General features: G+C 54.6%; 1 protein-coding gene across 12 annotated transcripts; it reads right to left on the bottom strand.

Moving 5' to 3' along the window:
* Positions 1-240: 240 nt before the first annotated feature.
* Positions 241-16,613, bottom strand: Acvrl1 (activin A receptor like type 1). Of its 12 annotated transcripts, XM_036208450.1 has the most exons (13): positions 16,542-16,613; positions 16,029-16,163; positions 13,291-13,427; positions 12,216-12,388; positions 10,932-10,999; positions 10,243-10,494; positions 9,835-10,046; positions 9,551-9,650; positions 8,475-8,621; positions 7,950-8,225; positions 7,171-7,368; positions 4,440-4,570; positions 241-2,177 (listed from the first exon to the last, which is right to left on the bottom strand). In XM_036208450.1, exons 5-13 carry the CDS (start codon positions 10,993-10,995, stop codon positions 2,043-2,045), a joined length of 1,515 nt encoding a protein of 504 aa, XP_036064343.1. In that variant the 5' UTR covers positions 10,996-10,999; positions 12,216-12,388; positions 13,291-13,427; positions 16,029-16,163; positions 16,542-16,613; the 3' UTR covers positions 241-2,042. The 12 variants fall into 12 exon arrangements, with proteins under 12 accessions (XP_036064343.1, XP_036064341.1, XP_036064340.1 ...); XM_036208448.1 differs by having other exon boundaries at positions 12,196-13,427; XM_036208447.1 differs by having other exon boundaries at positions 12,216-13,427.
* Between the last annotated feature and the right edge of the window lie 1,693 nt (positions 16,614-18,306).

Here is an 18,306-nt window from a genome sequence, read left to right as displayed (position 1 = left end):
GGTGGCCAGCAGAGGGCGACGTGACCGGCGTGGCTCAGGCTGCTCCCTACCGGTGCTGGCATCTTAAGTTTGAGCCCCAGCGTGGTTCTAGGTAAGGGAGCCTTCTAGAGCGGTCTTATCCAAGGGCGATTTGGTGATGTGTGCGTTGGGATCCTCTACTTCCCGTCCCCTCGGGTTCTCTCTGGACCTCTGCAACTGGACCACTGCGGAGATACTAGCCTTAGAAGACGTAGCAGGAACTCAGGGGCCAACTACGATTTATTGAGGACCTAATACATACATGCGTGTCGCCGGCTAAGTGTGTCCCATAAACTGTATCTCTAAGTGCAGAAGGGTAGGTTCCACTCGCACACCTGCACTTAGAAGCATTTGGAAACAGTTGTCTCTGGAGAGCCCCTTTCCTTTCCACGTCCCGTCACTTAAACCCCTCCCTCAGATGCTCTCGTTCCACTTAGGATTTCCGAGCCCTGGAGGAGCTGGCTCTGGAGTCCAAAGATGAATTTGTTCCCAAGTCCAGTAGAAATAAAACCCTTCAGGCGATTCCCTGGCTCCGGTGACCAGAGAATCATCCGACTGTGCCCCGCTGGTCTGGGAAACGCTGGTCTACTTTGTTTTCAGTTCCTGGTTTCTCCTTGGTCCCTGTACGATGCCGAGATAGGCTTGAGAAACAGAAGTGTTGGGGAGACGCATAACAGAGGCACCCATGGTGTCACGGGGTGTGTGTGTGTGTGTGTGTGTGTGTGTGTGTGTGTGTGTAGCGAGGCGAGCCGTCGTTTCTCCCTGCGATGACGGCCAAGGGTTTCTAGGCCAGGTCTTCCTAAAATTGAGGATGGTCTTAGGCCTGAGCCCCCCACTCTCCTCCTTAAGCCCCGTCTCCCATCCACTTCTCTTCAGTCTCTAGGCTAGGCTTCAGTTTCACTTGCTCAGCACATGGGCATACACCCTTCACATTTCTCCATGCCAGACTTTTGATGTTTTCCTAAGCCAAGTTCTCCTGAGGTACACTTTCTGAAGCCTGGCCTAGGGTGTGGGCTTCGGCCAGAGTCAAGGCCAGGAGGGAGCACAACCCTGGTAGCTGGAGACTTCTGACAGGGGCCGAATTTCTTTTCAGTCCTGGAGAGCCCAGAGGAAGCCACCCTGAGCCCTGAGACAAAGAAGGCCAAGTCCCAGGGTGGCCACATGTATAGCTTCAGGAGAGAACTGGGGCTTGGGGAGTCGACCAGGAGTCTTTAGGCTGTCCTGGACTCAGTTATTCCAAACCCCAGCTTGAGGCAAATGACAGGGAAGGCCTGTCCTGGGCTGAGCTTTCACACAGGCCGAGCTTCCGTGAAAATTGGGGTCAGAGAAGCCTCGAAGGACACCAGGGCCAAGTCTAAGATCCTAAGACAGCCAAGTCCCTCTCCTGTCGAACGGGGCGACGCTGGCTCTCCTCTCCACACCTTCCTTCTCCTCAAAGGACCCTTGGGTTTCAACACCCTAACAAGACAGCTGGGATGGTAAAGGGACAGAGGGTAGCAGGGTCAGACGCCACCTCTCCTGAGAGACTGGCATTCTAGCCAGGACGACTGTAAGGCATCACTGAATTGATAAAAACCCACAGTGAGAAACTGAGGCTCTGTGCATCTTCCGCTGGGCCATGCCTGGCAGGATGGAGTGTCTGCCCAAGTTAGACGGGCCTCGTGCCATCCTGGCAGCTCGAGTGGGGCAGTAAGATTGACCAAGGGTAAGGGACAGTGCAAGCCCAGGATCTGGGCCCGGGATTCCCTGGCTTGGCTACCCTGCCCTGGGAATGGTAGGGGTGTACCCTGCTGGCCTTTGGGGCTGGGAAGCCCAGCCAGGCGTCAGAGAGCCGGCCACTTTGAGCAGGCCAGACGAAAGGCGATCGGATTTCAGCCCAGCTGTATTTTTGGCTGGATGGGCTGGGGGCCAAGCTGTGCAGGCCCACACAGGGCAGCGTGCACACTCACATTACCTCTACCCAGATAGGGTACATCTGCTGCCCCACCACACACTTCAGGCGGAGGAAGTCCAGTGAGCCTAGGCTAGTGAGTCACTTTGGGTTTCTCTGGATGGTGGCTAAGCTTCTGCAACGTCTTCTTGATGCGCAGTGCAGTGAGGCGAGCAGAGGGGTTGGGGTACCAGCACTCCCGCATCATCTGGGCCAGCCCGGAGAGGACCTGGGGGTTGAGAGGCGGCAGAGGAGAGAGGAGAGGTACATCAGTCAGGAGGATGGAAAGAGCACAGGGTGAGGAGGCAATCGCTTAGGACGGGAGACATAGAAGGAGAAAGGCCAGGATGGGCAAGTGTTGGACAGGACAGAGGGAGAAGGGAAGGGTGAGGAGGGATGGACAGACGGAAGAAGGAAGAAGTAGCATGTGGAAGATGGTGGCAGAAAGCAAGCAGGAGAGAGCAGGGGAGGAAGTGGAGATTCGAGCCCATCCTGGTGAACAGCCTCTGTGGAGCACCTGGCTCCACCCCCACCTCTTGCAGGATCCACTACGAAGGGTATTTCTGGAAGCCTGTGCTGCCTTTTGCAGCCTGAGACCTGGTGCACAGGGTACTGTGACTGAGAGTGTGGCAACGGTGGGCGTTGCCCCCAAAGTGCCTCTGTCCAGGAAGGAGCCTATCCCAAAAAGCTCAGTGGCCCTTGGATACGGCAGCCTGCCTCCTCTGGTTCCTAGGAGTGAATAGATGTGCGTGCACAGGAGTGCATCCATGTGGCCTCTTATGTACACATCTATATATTTATTATTTTTCAGTAAAAATTTATTGAGTTTTAGTGTATGCCAGGTACTAAAGTGGGGATATTAGAGTGAGCAGTAGGAGGCGGACTTCTTGGGAGAGGAGGGGCTGGGGGAGGGGATGAGAGGATAATAAGGGGAGTATAGTAGAAATACATTATGTTTGTATAAAATTGAAAGAAGAATTTTATTTTTGATTTTTTTTTTTTTTTGAGACAGAGTTTCTCTGTGTAGCCCTGGCTGTCCTGGAACTCATTCCGTAGACCAGGCTGGCCTCGAACTCAGAGATCCACCTGCCTCTGCCTCCCAAGTGCTAGGATTAAGGCCTGTCCTGCCACACTCAGCTCTTATGATGATTTTTAAAGGGCTACATAGTATGACTCCTGTCTCAAAAAAAAGACCAGGTGTTGGTGGCGCATGTCTTTAATCCCAGCACTCGGGAGGAAGAGACAGGTGGATCTCTGTGAGTTCGAGGCCAGCCTGGGCTACAGAGCAAGATCCAGGACAGGCTCTAAAGCTACACAGAGAAACCCTGTCTCGAAAAACAAAAAAACAAAACAACAACAAAAAAATAAGCTAAAAAACAACTTTTGTTCTTCAAGATACCAAGTGTCTCACTACATGTGTTTGTGTGTACATGTCTGAGAGTGAATATTTAGAAGCATTTATATTATATTATATTACATTACATTATATATGTATATGTATACATATAACATATATTTTTATATATACATGTATTGCTTTGTGTAAGCATGGAGTGTCTTGAAAAATAAAATAAAAATCAACAACAAAAACCTAACAGGAGAAATTTAGCAGAGGCCTTCTGATTCTTACAGGTAAGGTAAAAAGTTCTAAAAATCTTAGATTGACCAGGAGGTCCAAGAAAGGCGAGAGATGCACAAGCCTGGTGTGTGTGTGGGAACACCCAGAACACCCAAGATCTATCCAAGAAACAGAGGCTGTGGAGCCAAGATCCTGAACCCAGAAATCTCAGCCAAGAATCAACCCCAATCCATGGCATGCCATCCCAGCCCAGCCCCAGCCCAGCCCCAACCCAGCCCCAACCCCAGCCCCAGCCCAGCCCAGCCCAGCCCAGCCCCAGTCAGCCCAGTCCAGCCCAGCTCCCTAGCCCACCCCAGCCAAGCCCCAGCACACCCCAGCCCAGCCCCAAATGAGCCCAGGCCAGCTCAGCCAAGGCCAGCCCACCCCAGCCCCAGCCCAGCCCCAGCCCAGCCCCAATCAGCCCAGGCCAGCCCAGCCCCAATCAGCCCAGGCCAGCCCCAGCCCCAGCCCAGCCCAGCCCAGCCCAGCTCCAGTCAGCCCAGGCCAGCCCAGCTCCCTAGCCCACCCCAGCCCACCCCAGCCAAGCCCCAGCATACCCCTGCCAAGCCCCAGCACACCCCAGCCCAGCCCCAATCAGCCCAGCCCAGCCCCAGCCCAGCCCCAGCCCAGCCCAGCCCACCCCAGCCCAGCCAAGCCCCAGCACACCCCTGCCAAGCCCCAGCACACCCCAGCCCAGCCCCAGTCAGCCCAGCCCAGCCCAGCCCAGCCCATCAGCCCAGCCCAGCCCAGCCCAGCCCAGCCCAGCCCCAGCCTACCCCAGCCCAGCCCAGCCCCAGCCCAGCCCAGCCCAGCCCCAGCCCAGCCCCAACCCAGCCCCAGCCCAGCCCAGCCCAGCCACAGCAGAGGCCTTACTGGATCTGCAGCCAGCCGGTTAGGAATGGTGGGAGTCTGCTGGTCAGTGCACACCACCTTTTTCATATCTTCAAAGCTGGGGTCATTAGGTACCATGTCATAGAAGGGTGGCCTGTAATCTTCCACAATGCCTGGGGATTCAAGGGGGATAGGGCGATTACTTGGGACTTAAGGAGACCAGAGAGCACCCAGGGGACAACTTAGCCTGGTTTCTGTCCCAAGGGATCTGGAGCTAACTGCCTGACCATACTGCTCACTAGAAGGGTCCTACCCTATGACATCATAACTGTATGTAGTGCACGGAATTACTGTGTATTTTGTGTTTCCCAGGTAGTCTTTGCCTTAATAAGCACATTACATGCTTTTCCATTAGACCTCATGGTAGCTCCTTGCTGTGCGTAGTATACCAAGCCTGTCACAGATGAAGAAACTTAGGCTGAGAAGCACCAGACTCAGACAGCCTGGCCAGTCCTAGCGCCCTAGGCTGGATCTCATTTCCACCTTCCGCTGTCTTCCATCCTGGGCCTGGGTACCACTCCTTGACTGATTACACTAACAGCTGGTGTTGCAGAGCACTTCCTGTGGGCCAGGCAGGGTCCTTTGGCACTCTGCATCCTCACGGCAGCCTACGGGGACTGTGACACTGTAGGTCCACTTCACTAACAAGAACAGTGGCTCTAAAGACTGGGACTTGTCTCTAAGGATCCACAGGTGGTGAGTGACAGAGGAGGGATTCAAGGCCGAAACCCAACACCAAACCCGTGCTTCTGACCTCTCAGCTGCATCTATGGTACGTCTGGAACAGGGACAAAGGACAGGAAAACAAAACAAAACACCTCTCCTAAGAGGAAAAGATTTCTCCCCTGGTCTATATACTATCTACTCACCATCAGGGAAGGCTCATGCCTCTGCAGATCACACAGCCAACAGTGTCCCCCACTCCCCCACATTATCCTGAGGGTACCTAAATAGGAGCCTTTTTGAAAGGTGTGTCTGTGGGGTCAGAGGCAGTCCCGTGCCTCTTCCTGCTTCCCAACCCCAGGCTGCTTTTGTGACCATGTAGCCAAGACTTCAATGAAGCCCTCACCAGCTGTTCTCCCGATGGCGGGCTTCCAGGCCGCCCCTGTGCCGCTGGCGCCCTAATCAGTGATTTGCAGAGGCCTGAGCGTGTCTAATGAGCCTTTAATCAGTGCCGGGGCTGACACCAGATTACAGTGTTTATAATGCACTGGGAGTCTGTGGAGCTGACAGTTTCCCCTCCGCCCCAGGAGCCCAAGGCCCTTCCTTTCCTGCCTGCAGCCAGGCCCAAGAGTTCTTTGGTTTCATCCAGGTGCCCCTTCCCCAACTCCAGCCTCCCAGGGCTGATTCCAGCCATTCATGCCCAGGGATCTGAGCCCCCAGGAGACTTGAGAGAGTGGTGACACCGGGATCTCTGCTGTCAACAGGGGACCATTGAGGAAAAGTGAGGCTGGAAAAGGCTGGCTCCTGGTAGACGCTCAGGAAATGAGAGGGCTCTAGTCTGGCCTGGGGATTGTCCTAAATTTTCAGGACTCTGGCAACCCTGGTCATAGACAGCCTCCACAAAAGCCATACATTGCGGCAGTCAACCCGTGGTCCTCCATCTACCCTGGGACGGAGAGGCCATCAACCCCAGGGCTGCACAGGACAGGTGATTCTACCAGCCTTTCCAAGTTAGGGTCTCCCACGGCAATCAGCGGTAGCGATGAGGCCGCCACAGGCAGGCAGTGCAGACACCAGATCACGTACGTGTGAGCAAAGAAATCCAGGAATCAAAAGTCAACATTTAATTGCCACAGTGACAGAGGGCACTGGCCCAAGACCTGATGCTGCCTCTAGTGAGCTGGGAACCTAGACTCTTCTCATAAAATGGAATAATATTATGTAGGAACTTTTTCACAGTGACGACTAATATTTAGCTCCAGGCACTGTTTGCTTTTTTTTTTTTTTTTTTTTTTTGCCTCTTTCTTTTTTTTCAGGGTCTCTCTGTGTAGCCCTGGTTGATCTGAAACTCATTATTTATACAGACCAAGCTGGCCTTGAACTTGGAGCAATCCTGCCTCCTGAGTACTGAGATCACAAGTGTGGGCCACAAAGTCCAGCTTCTAGATAGTGTTCTAAATAATTACTTCGGATCAGCTTTGCAGCTACAGTTATGTTTTTAATTCTGATTTCACAAATGAGGAAGCAGGCATAGAGAGGCTAAAATGCTCACTGTCATAACAAAACCTGAAACCGAATCCAGGCAATCTGACTGACCAGTGCCACCTCCTACCAAACAGGAGATTTCAATAAGACAACCCCTTCAGAGTATGCATTGTGGCACACAGTTAATCTCAATAAATGCTAGCCTAGCTGCTGCCCTGCCCCACCCCACCCCCATGCTAGTATTGAAACCCATGGCCTTGAACATGCTAGGCAAGCATTCTACCACTGAGCTATATCCCCAGCTCTGAATATTTATGGGTTTGTGTTTGTAACTAACTCAAGACTTCAAGGCCAGATCCACACCCTCAGATGAACCTTCAAAGTCCATTTGTGCTGAACTAATTGATGCATAGCAGTGAAGGGATGCTGGGATATCTAGTTTCAAACCCTCAGGTCACAGGCACCAGGCCACATAAGGAAGCCCAGTTTCTACACACACACACACACACACACACACACACACACACACACACACACACACACCCTGCATGTACTGGGCCCTCACCATTGATGATGGTCCTCCGGGCGATCTCCCACAGCACTAGGCCGAAGGCCCAAACATCTGTCCACTTGTACGACTCAAAGCAGTCAGTTCGGATCTGTTCATCCAGCACCTCGGGTGCCATGTACCTCTTGGTCCCCACTCGGGGGTTGTTGCCAATGTCCAGGTAATCACTTCCCTGGGAGTGCATCACAGCCAGTCCTGTGGGTTTTGGGCTCGTCAGTCCTCCAGGGCTCCCACAGAAGGTGGCCATTCTCACACTGGGAAGCCCAGTCTAGAGTCAGATGCAGTGAGGATGGAAACGGATAGAAACAGGAGACCCGGGCAATGGAGGCCAGCCCTGAGGTGGCCGGAGGGAGACCGTCTGTCCCATGTACCCTTTGCTTTATAGCATTCTCAGGCAAAGAATGCATTATGATACCCATTTCACACAGTAGAACTTTGAGGTGGGTTGGAAGGAGCCGTGTTCTCAGAGAAGTCAGGGTGAGACACGGGTTCCTACCTCCCTGTCCCTTTTCCGGAAGTCGAGTGAATGGTCAAAGGAGTCTGGGCCGGAAACAATTTGTTTGAGGCAGGGTCTTTCTATGTAGCCCTGGCTGTCCTGGAACTCACTCTGTAGACCAGGCTGGCCTCGAACTCAGGGATCCACCTGCCTCTGCCTCCTGAGTGCCCCGGCTTGAAAACAGGTTTTAAAGTACCAATTCTGTCCTCTACAGAAACGGGCAAGCTGAGCATACAAGCCCCACCCACCTGCGAAGCTCCACCCCTTTCCTCCTGCTCACCCAGGTCTGCAATGCAACATTGCAGGTCGCTCTTGACCAGCACATTGCGGCTCTTGAGGTCACGGTGGGCGATGGCTGGTTTGCCTTGAGTGCCAAAGATCTCTACATGCAGGTGTGCCAGGCCGCAGGCCGCGGACACAGCTAGCCTCAGGGCCAACTGGGGCTCCAGCGGCTGCCTCTGCAGAAAGTCGTAGAGGGAGCCGTGTTCGTGGAAGTGGGTGATGAGCCACAGCTGCGTGCTGGAGTTGCGCGACGTCATGTCGGAGGCGATGAAGCCTGTAAGTAGAAGGTGTGATTCAGTCAAAGCACCGAGGAGGAAGGAGTGGAGAGGGGACCCGAGGGCTGAGGGACTCAGAAGGGGCTGGGGCAGAGACTGATGATGTGGCTGGAGGCAGAGGTTAAAGGCTGAAGAGGTCTGGGAGCCACTCAGGGTTAGACCAAGGCGCAGTGTTCTGTGTATTCCAGCCCTGAGCTAAGGGGCTTGGAACACCAAGGTCTGGAACAGCGGATGTGTCCCCTCCTTGCCTAGGATGTTGTCGTGCCTAAGTAGAACTGTGTTGTAGATCTCTGTCTCCCGGAACCAGGACTGTTCATCTCGTGAGGAGAAAATCTTGACCGCCACACTCTCACCATGCCACGAACCACGCCACACCTCGCCATATCGGCCCTTTCCTAGTTCCGATGGACAAGGGAAGAGCAAGGGTCACAGACTAGATACACACGTCCTAGAAGCCCCCACCCAACTGTGGGTGCTATGAAAACCCCTTCTGCAAAACCTGAATTTTTACTTTTTTTAAAACAGGGTCTCACTGTGTGTCACTGGCCGACTTAGAACTTGCCATCTAGACCAAGCTGGCCTTGAACTCACAGAAATCTTCCTGCCTTTGCTTCCGGAGTGCTGCTGGGGTTAAAGGCATGAGCCCCTATGTCCAGCTTTTAAAATTCTTTAAAATTACGTTTATTTATTTGTGTGTGCGCATGTGTGTAATGAACACTGACTAGGGTTACATATGCAGTCAAAGGACAACCTGAAGGAGACGGTTCTCTCCTTTCACCAAGTATGCACCAGGGATTGAACTTGAGCCATCGGGTTTGATAGCACGGGCCTTCACCTTCTGAGCCATATTGCTCTCCCTAAACCCGAATTCTTACGTAACTTAATCCACATCCTGTCCCAGCTTTGGCTACCCTTAGCTTATCTCACACTTGTCCTTGCAGAAGGACCTTACCTTGGCCCGTAACCAACCCACTCCCTGCCCAGCAGAATCCCTTCCCTTATTCTGGCCCAGGCTAGACCCACTCCCTGCCCAGCAGAATCCCTTATTTTGGCCCAGGCTAGACCCACTCCCTGCCCAGCGGAATCCCTTATTCTGGTCCAGGCTAGACCCATTCCCTGCCCAGCGGAATCCCTTATTCTGGTCCAGGCTAGACCCATTCCCTGCCCAGTGGAATCCCTTATTCTGGCCCAGGCTAGACCCATGCCCTGCCCAGCGGAATCCCTTATTCTGACCCCAGGCTAGACCCACTTGTGATCCTGGAAAGCAAGTGCTCCCTGACCTCTCCAGCCTTTGGTCCCCATCCCTGGCTCATGCACTGCTTACCCACGCACTCCACCAGTGCGACCTGCCGGGCTACCGTCCTCTGCACCAGGAAGGGGAGTCCGGAACCACTGCCTGTGGTGCAGTCACTGTCCAGCAAGTCCTAGGGATACCAAGTGGTCGCTGAGTGGCTGCCCCCATCAGCCACAGCTCCTTTCTCCACCACCGTCCCACTGTTACACAACTGCTCGGTTCTCACAGTCGTCTTTGGGTGACCCCCTGAGATAGTTGCTTCTGTTCACATACCTACCCTCCACCCTGGGTCCCAGGTGCTCCCAGGCCCATACCCCCAACATGCTGTCTCCCTGTTCGGATGCCTTCAGGATGAGGCTGGACTCGCCCAGGTCACTGTGCAGACCCCGCTGCTTCTCCTGCCTTCTTCGGACACGCCACAAGCCCAGAGCGCCCAAGGCCACCAGGATCAACAAGGCCAGCACGGGACCCAAGATCAGAGGCAGATGGGGATCTACATCTGGCTCCACAGAAGGAGTTTGGGTGGCTGGGGGAGAGGGACATTGAGTCCCAGCTCCATCAGGCTGGCCCTCCTGACCCCGAGCCAGACCACCGACAGTTGTTAGATCCCAGCATCCTGCCTCCTCACCCCCTCTCTGTATGGGCCAGGGCATGAGAAGAAAGCGGGGCAGAGAGGGCAGCGTCTGGGGCGATGGGGGAGAGGGAAGAGCCCCTGGACATACCATCCAGCACCAGGGACACATTGTGGTTGCAGAAGGATCGGTAGCAGCAGTGATGGTTGACAAACTCGGTGGGGCGTCCCAGGCAGAGTTCCGGGTTCATGTTCCCGCAGCCCCGATAGACCTGGGGGTGCCTGCCCTGTTCACGAACCAGCACCACGGTACACCATGCTCCCTGGCAGGTTGGCTTCTTGCAGTGTGGATTCTCACAAGTGCAGTTCACCAGCTGATCCCTGGAGGCCTTCACCACGCCTCCTGGGAGACAGGAGAAATTCAGGCACTCCGTCCGACGAGGCCAGCCACTTCCTCCTCCGGTCCCTTCTGTCTCATAGGCAGACCCCTCAAGACCTGGTCCTTGAATCCCATCCCCTTACTGTTCTTCCCTCAGAGCCTTACCCCCAGCCACACAGGCAGTGGAGACTGAGAAGCCAGCCTGTCTACCGCCTGTGCCAGGACCTCCTCTCCCAGCTACAGGTCCTGCCCTACTCCCTCTACTCAAGATGTAGGGTCTATCCTCGAAGGAACCTCAGCCTGCAAGTCAGTATCAAGAAGATAAAAAGGAGGGCTGGAGCAGCTGGGGTCCAGTCTATAGGCGCCTACTGTCTACCCTCCAGCCAGGCTCCTGGAGGTCAAGTCTACAGGTGCCTCCTCCATTCAGACCCCTGTTTCCACCCTGCCCCTCCCACACTCACCCTTGGTTAGGCCCAAGGCCACCAGCAGCATCAGAAGGCCCTTTCTGGGGATCTCCGAGGTCATGGTCCTTGGAGACAGGAGGAGAGGAGAGACTGTGAGGTCTGCACAATGTGACAGCAGTGGTGAGAACAAGGTCCCTCCTACCCGGAGGGAAGCACTGGGAGTTTTTTTGTGAAGGGGGAGGCAGGGAAGCCACCTCCTGACTCCTACGTCTGGCTTTAGGGCGGGGCCTGCAAGGGAAGTCCTGCTTCACTTCCCCATGGAAACCATCTGTTGGGGGTGAAGGGTGGAGAGCTGTGTTTAAATGATGAGAGCCGGAGGGGACCCCCGGCTCTGTGCCCCACTGCCGAGTTCAGACAAGAGCAGGCTGGGGCGGGGTCCCGGGTAGGCACTACAGAAAGGCACAGCTACAGAGGAAAGAACATCTCTTTCCTAGCTCCTCTGTCCTCTGCCATCTGCCCACCCCTCCAGCCTCCACCCCTGCCCACCCTTTCCCAGTGCCCCCCCTCACCCCCCATGCCTGGCTGCTTCAAACACAAACAGGCTCCTGTCTTCACTTCCTGCCATTCAGGGTCCCGCCAGGCCGGCAACAGGAATCAAGATTGTTTAGATTGGGTCTGGATAGGACAGGCTGGAGTCACGCACAGCAGGGAGCCCAGGGTAGGCTGGGAGAAGGACAGGGTCTAAAGGGGCCACCTGGAGCCGGGACCTTACAAACCATCAACCCCAGCTCCAGTTTCATGATTTTATTATTATTATTTCATTCATTTTTTTATTGTGTCTGTGTTTAAGGGCCCATGTGCCAAGGTACCAGTGTGGAGGTCAGAGGGCAGTTCTGTGGAGCTGGTTCTGTCCTTCTACCTTTACATGGATTTGGGGAATCAAACTTGGGTGGCACCGGCATTGTTACCTGCTTAGTCCTCCTCCCTCCCAGCTCTGGATTTAGAGGAGGGAGTAAGGCTTAGCCAGGGGAGGGGACCATCCAGGTGTTCGAATCCTCTTTCCTACCAGGAGTCCCACAGGGGACTCTAGAAACGCCCCCCACACACACCGTTCTTTCCCTCTGTCCTGAGCCAGTGGGGTCAGCCCCCCCCCCATCTTCCACCCCGCCTTCACCCCCAGGCATGTAGCAGCCATGCACAGCCTGACAGTGCCTAGGTGTAAAGGGTCTGTTTCCTCCTCAGAGCTGTCTGGGCCCCCTTCCCTCTTCTTGTCCTGGGAAAGGGTGGGGGAAGGGCCAGTGGTATAGGAAGTGAAACACACTTAGGCACTGAATGTTTGACCTTGCAAAGTCGCCTGGGGTTTGACTCTTCAGAAGTTTGATGAACACTGGCAAGAGGAGTGATTCTGGCGTGTGACAACCCGAAACTCAGGACCCCAATCAGCTACGGCTTTAGAGCTGTGCCGATCTTCACTTCTCAAAGCCTCAGGACCAGAGGGTAGGTAGGGGCTGAGGCTGTAGCAAGAGGGACAAGGGGCAGACAGAAACACAGACTGTCTAACAGCAGAGTGTACAGGTTGGATTCCTAGCTAAGGGAGCTAACACATGGAGTGACCGGTGATGAGACATGAGAAAGGGCTGGACATACAATCACATACACTACAGGGCCCATGTTCTAATCTTGGTACCAAACGAAGACCCAAGATGCTGAGGCTTTGGAAGCAGGATGTCTAGGGTCAGGCTGAGGGGCTTGGTGGGCCTTTCTGGCTCGTGGCAGCCCTGGCCTTCCTGCCTGGGTTTCCTCTGCCCCAGAGGCCCAGTCCGGGGGAGGAAATAGAGACCTGGGCTGCCACAGCTGTGTTCCAGCCTCTGCCTGACCTCCTGCCTCTTGCCCCTGCTAGAGGCCAGTTAGGACTCTGACAAGCTCTCTGCAGGGGTCCTGAGGCCATGAGCACAAAACCATATTGGGAGACTTCACCTGCCCAGAAAGTAGCTGAGGAGGGGCCATGAGGTGGGAATGGCTAGCAACAAACAAGACATCCTTCTGGGACAAGCATCCACCTCCCTGACTGCCCCTACGCGCCCCTTGCCTCTCCACCGCATATCAGAACCTTCCACAGTGGGCTAGCTATGTAGATCCTTTGCTCTGTCACCCATTCCACAGTGTCTGAGACCAGCAAGGAACGTACTTTGGGTGGGTACGTGGTAATGTGCCTGTGACCCAGCTCTCTGGGGGCTGAGACAGGAGGATGGGGACTACCAAATAAGACTTCAAACGCTGGGGCCAGCCTCAGTGACATAACAAGACCAGGACTCCAAAAACCAAGAGAGAAGGGGATTTTAAAAAAAGGGAAGAAAAGAGAAGCATGTGTTTGCAAACAGTTCCCCAGGGAATTCCGATCCATCTGGGTGTGTACCAGGCTTTGAGGAAGGTGTCTGGCACAGAGCCAGACCTGTCTCCTTGCTTTCATTCATTTCATGGGCATCGCTGGGTGGGTGGAAGTGGGCCACGGAGGGAAGAGGCTCTTAGTTCCTTCTAGGTGCCTCCCCATCTCTGTGGGAAGAAAGAGAATAACAGAAGACCAGAGGCTTGGCGGCACTGCCAAGGTGTAAGGGTAAGCATGGGTGTGGGAGAAAAGAGTCAGCAGCCTAGAGGAAGGTCAGCAGTAATGTAGAAGTCACTCCTGGTCCAGCCCTGGGAATGCCCTGGGAATGTGATGGCATTGACCGAGTCCCGTCTCAGGTTAAGCATGGTCTTATGGTTCTCTTTTACTCCCTAGCAAAACTGCGTGAAAGATCTCCTGTGGACAGAAGCATCGCCACTGTTGGCCAGAGATCACAAATGTTAGAGGACTTCCGAACGTTAGTTAACGCAGGCAAACGATAGCAGGCAAACTGCTCTGAGTTCTCACTCTGTCCCAGGCACTGCCCTTTAGTGGTTTGTCTCTTTGGAGCCTCAGAACACTCCTATAGAAAACAGGCGCTGAATAGGACTTGGTAAATGTAGGTGGCCAGCAGCAAAACCTTCCTTAGTCATTGCTTTTCCTCTGTCTGGAGTTAGGTGAGCCCCAGGACACAGGCTCACAGGTCTCAGCGGACATTAGCAATGTGTCCTCTGGTGTCACTGACTGGTACCCTCCTCAGGTTTCACTGCCCAGTGTTGTCGTTGCCCAGAAACTACCTGTTCCTTGCCAGACTTCTCAGTCTTTGAGCCTCAGGTGAAACCCCAGAGGGGAGTGTGCCTGGATGGTGGCTGTCGATCTTTCTCCTGCCTCCACCAGGGGCAGGGCCCTCCTACACTGTCCCAAGGCAGAGAGTGCTGTGATAGACTCAACTACCTTCCCCACTCTGCACTCACTGGGCCTCCCAGACCAGCTGGTCATATGACAGCCATCAGCATTCACCTCATAGTCTACTAACTCTGCAGTGGTGGGATGCAGCAGAACCAGCCTGGGGTTTAAAGTCTGAGGCATCTTCCAAGTGGTAAAGTGCAATGCCTGCCCCCCATCTCAGGTGATGCATCTCCAAACCATACTGGGTCCATGAAGCCACGGACGGCCAAACTGCGTGTCCTGTTCCTCTCTACTCATAACCATACCGACACTAAAGTTTAATTTGTATAGTAGGCACAGAAGATATTGACATTAGTAAGAAAACACAACAACCACAATAATACCACGTTAGCGTTTGTCTTTACCTTTGCCTTTCTGCTTAAAGGAAGCGCCTTAATTTCTCCTTGGTGTGTCTGAACCACCCGCTGCACTGCGATTGCACTTTGGGCCATTGTTAAGTGACATAAAGGTTACCTGACCACAAGCGCAGCGATGCACAGTCAATCTGATAACCCTGACAGCTACTAGGTGACCAGCAACAGGCAGGTAAAGTATGCAGCATGGATACTTAGACAAAGGTGATTCATGTGGCAGACAACATGAGATTTCACTACCCTCTGCAGACAGGGTGCATTTAAAATCCCTTATTTGTGGAAGTTCCTTCAACTATTTTCATGCCACCGTTGATGGTAAGTCACTGAAATCCCCATCAACAGGGACACTGCAGATCGGGGAGGCTCCTGTGGGGGTCAGAGGTCAACAGCTATGAGATTGGCACACAAAGAGTGCTGTCGTTTCCCAGGCAAATGTGGAAGAGTTACTTGGCAATGTGTTAAGTGGCATGAAAAGCCAGGTGTGATGGTGCATACCTGTAATCCTAGCTCTCAGGGGCCTCCTGAGGCAGGAGGATTGAGAACCTGAGGCCAGTTCCATCTCAGAAAAACAACCCAGCCATGATGATGTCTCCTGGTGTCATTGATCAAAGCCTGAAGCAGGCCTCTCTTTTACAAGCGGGACACAATGATCTCTCTCTCATCTGACAGGTTGTGTGAGAAAAACCACACACTACATAGAAAGATAATTGAGAAGATGGGGGGGGGGCAAACAGAGTAGCTGAGGGATCAGAGAGGGCCGATCCTAACTCTCACTGAGGCTGCTCATAAACAGGAATGTGTCCACTGAGGAAGGCCTAAGAAAGTAGCCAGCCTGAGCAGTCCTCTCCGGACAGACTGACAGTCTGGGATCCCAGCCTTGGGAAAGGGCTAGGATTCCTTTAGCCTGGGTGTAAAGGACACCTACGGCAGGGGAGTTCTGTAACCTTCCAGGGCTAGAGGTGAGATTCGGGAGGATAGCCTTGTGATGACAAGTTCCTTAGCAAAAGCTGGTCTGGAAAAACGTGGACTCTGTGAGGCGTTTCAACAAGGTGGGGAGTCACCCCTAGGTTAACCCAGCATCCTGGAGGGACATGGGAGCCCCGTGTGGGGAAGAATATTTCAGCCCATTTTATTTTCACAGATAAGCATAGAAGAGAGAGTTAATTGAACGGATAGGGACTGGGGAAGAGAAGCTAAAGGCCTCAGGACACCTAGCAAGAGTAACCGCCTTTGGTTCCCCACCCGGATTCATCCGGCTCCCTCCCATTCTCAGGTGGGATCAAGAGGCAGGTGTGTGTCCACAACCAGAGGGGACTGCTGACTCTCTCGTCCAGCTAAAACTGACCCCTCCACGCGCCGTTGGAGAGGTCTCTGAGATCTGTGTGAAGGAAAGGTCCACCGAGACCGGGGACAGGTCGTCCTGCTCTGCCCAACGCGACCTCAACTCACCTTTGGACGGGGCGGCAGGACCCCCGCCTCTCGTCCCCGGAGGCGGCCGGGATCTCACGTCCAGAGCCGGCCTGGGGCCGGGGAAGGGCTCGATCCGCGCGGCTGGCGCGGCGGCCTCCCGGGACTGGGAAGGGGCTGGAGCAAAAATGTTTCTTATTCTAGCTTCTTCCTGCCTGGCCCGACTCCACCACTCCCTCCTAATAACCCGTTTCCTATTGCCCAGCACGCCTCCCGGCCGCAGGGCCTGGCGCTCCAGAGGGCTGCCCACCCCGGTGCGGCTGCCCCAGCGCCCCCACGGCCCGAAGAGGACGTCGGGCCTCGAACCCGGGCAAGGGGGTCCCGTGGGTACCGGGGCAGGGCTGCAAGGACCGAGCCGGGAGCCGAGGTGTCACCCTGGGCCCCGAGAGGGGATGAGGGTAGCGCCCACCCAGAAGCAGAAACCTGGATTCCCGACGCTGGAGGGAGCGGAGCGGGCACCGGGGAGGGACCTGCGCCACGTAGCAGTCCACTTACCTGTCCTCACCTACCTCACTCCAGTTTCCTCGGGATGCCTAAGGAACAGCGCAGAGAGATCTTAGTTTGGGCTGGGAGGGTCTGGTCAAAAGTTAGCTCCGCCCATTGGGACTCCCCGGTGGGTCGTCTTAAATCTTTCTGGTTTCAAGCTAAGCTCCAGCCCCTTCACCCTTAATACTCCCCTCCCTCTTCTCAGTCCTGGCCATCAACGGTCAGGCTAGGGCTAACGAGGCGCGGATTGGTCCAGATAGGTCCCTTCTGAGTCAGTCTCCTCCGAGCCCCTCAGGGCTTGGCGGTTGCCCTCTGCATCAGGGGAGGTCAGAATGGAGGGAGAGGCTGCTCTGGACTTTATGTCCAGCAGGGGTGGGACCTCAACCATGGGATGAAGGGGTGAGGGGTGGGGGTGCGTAACCACCAGATGGACTTTAGAATTTGGGGCATGCAGCCAGGGAGTGAGGCAGAAGGGCTCCGGCGGTAATGGTGATGAGGGACCATCTTCCTCCTGACCCTGCTGTACAGGCTGGGAGTGTGGGTGAAAGTCTAGGCCTTCCTTGGCAAGACTTGAGTTTTATTCTTAGCCTGGGTGAGTATCCACACTCTGAAGTACAACCGCCGACTAAGAATCCAAGCCAGTTGCTGTAGCCCTAGAAACACCTCCAGGGTTTCAGCCCCCTGTGTTAACGAGCATGGTACATAGTGGACTGTCTTACAAACAGAGGAAGATGGTGCCTACCTTAGTTCCTCAGTCTGAGCCTCTGGCAGGAATAGAGGCTGGGGGAGACAATGGCTAGCAGCTCAGACTGACGTCACTTCCTCTGCTGAACCGCCCCCCCCCAACACACACACACACACACACACACACACACACACACACACACACACACACTGTGGCAGCTTCTTGAATTGTGAGCCTCGAGAATTTCCAGAGCCCCAACACAATCTAATTTCAGCATCGGGACAGACTGTCCTGCAGCCTACAGGAGTACTATGGGATTACAGAATCCATGTTCTCAGGTTGTAGAGGACACTGTGGCCCACTCCATTAGCTATAGAACTGGGAGCCTGGCTACAAGGCCATCTTCACACCCACTCTTCCTCCTGCCTGCTGTGGCTTCTGGCCAACCCCTCTCAGTCTCCAGCCTGAGTTTCTCTGTCTTAAGGCGTAGGAGTGAGGGCCCTGGGGCAGGACCCAGGGGACCTCTGTAGCCTCCTTGGGAAGGCGGATCTACGAGATCAAGGTCCAGAGCTCCATAGTGGCTGATAAATGTCAGAGGGGATGGGAGAGTTTCTGTGGGCAGGCCTGTGAAGTAGATTTAGGAGGTAGAAGAGAAGATGTGGACAGGGGTGACACCCCACCCCAGTCTTCTGGACAATGGCTCGTGCATTAGCAGCTCTTGTGACCCCAAGCCTCCCACAGTGCACAGGGAGTCTGGGGGAGGGGGTGTTGGAGGGAGGACAGGGAGCTGGAGAAAGCGCTAGGGCCTCAGGCCAATGAGGACATAGAAAAGGAATTACAGACGCTGTCCAAGTCTCCAAGAATTAATTGCTCATAGGGCCCAGCTGTTCCCCCACATTCAGCAAGGACAGAACGGGATGAAACAGGCCCAGAGGGTTCTGTGTTAGAATCTAAGGCACAGAACTTCCCAGCAGTACGTGAAGCAGAGGTGCAGGGGGACTTCCAGGAGGTCCTTTCCGGTGACTGGTGACAGTGGACTTGATGGAGGCCAGGCAGCGAACTCTGACCTTTTGGGCCAGTTGTGCGTTA

Source organism: Onychomys torridus, chromosome 16 (assembly GCF_903995425.1).
Source record: "Onychomys torridus chromosome 16, mOncTor1.1, whole genome shotgun sequence".
In the NCBI taxonomy this organism is placed as follows: Eukaryota; Metazoa; Chordata; class Mammalia; order Rodentia; family Cricetidae; genus Onychomys; species Onychomys torridus.
Note: the sequence above shows the minus strand (reverse complement) of the source record. Positions and strands in the feature narration are given on the sequence as shown.

Bases quoted from the DNA above. Each gene is read 5' to 3' on its own strand.
- Acvrl1 (XM_036208448.1), bottom strand. From the start codon at position 10,995: ATGACCTCGGAGATCCCCAGAAAGGGCCTTCTGATGCTGCTGGTGGCC. The intron at 7,369-7,949 runs GTGAGCAGGAGG...CAAAACCCACAG, and splicing joins ATGTTGCATTGCAGACCTGG to GACTGGCTGTGATGCACTCC. The intron at 2,178-4,439 runs GTAAGGCCTCTG...CTCAACCCCCAG, and splicing joins ACCGGCTGGCTGCAGATCCA to GTCCTCTCCGGGCTGGCCCA.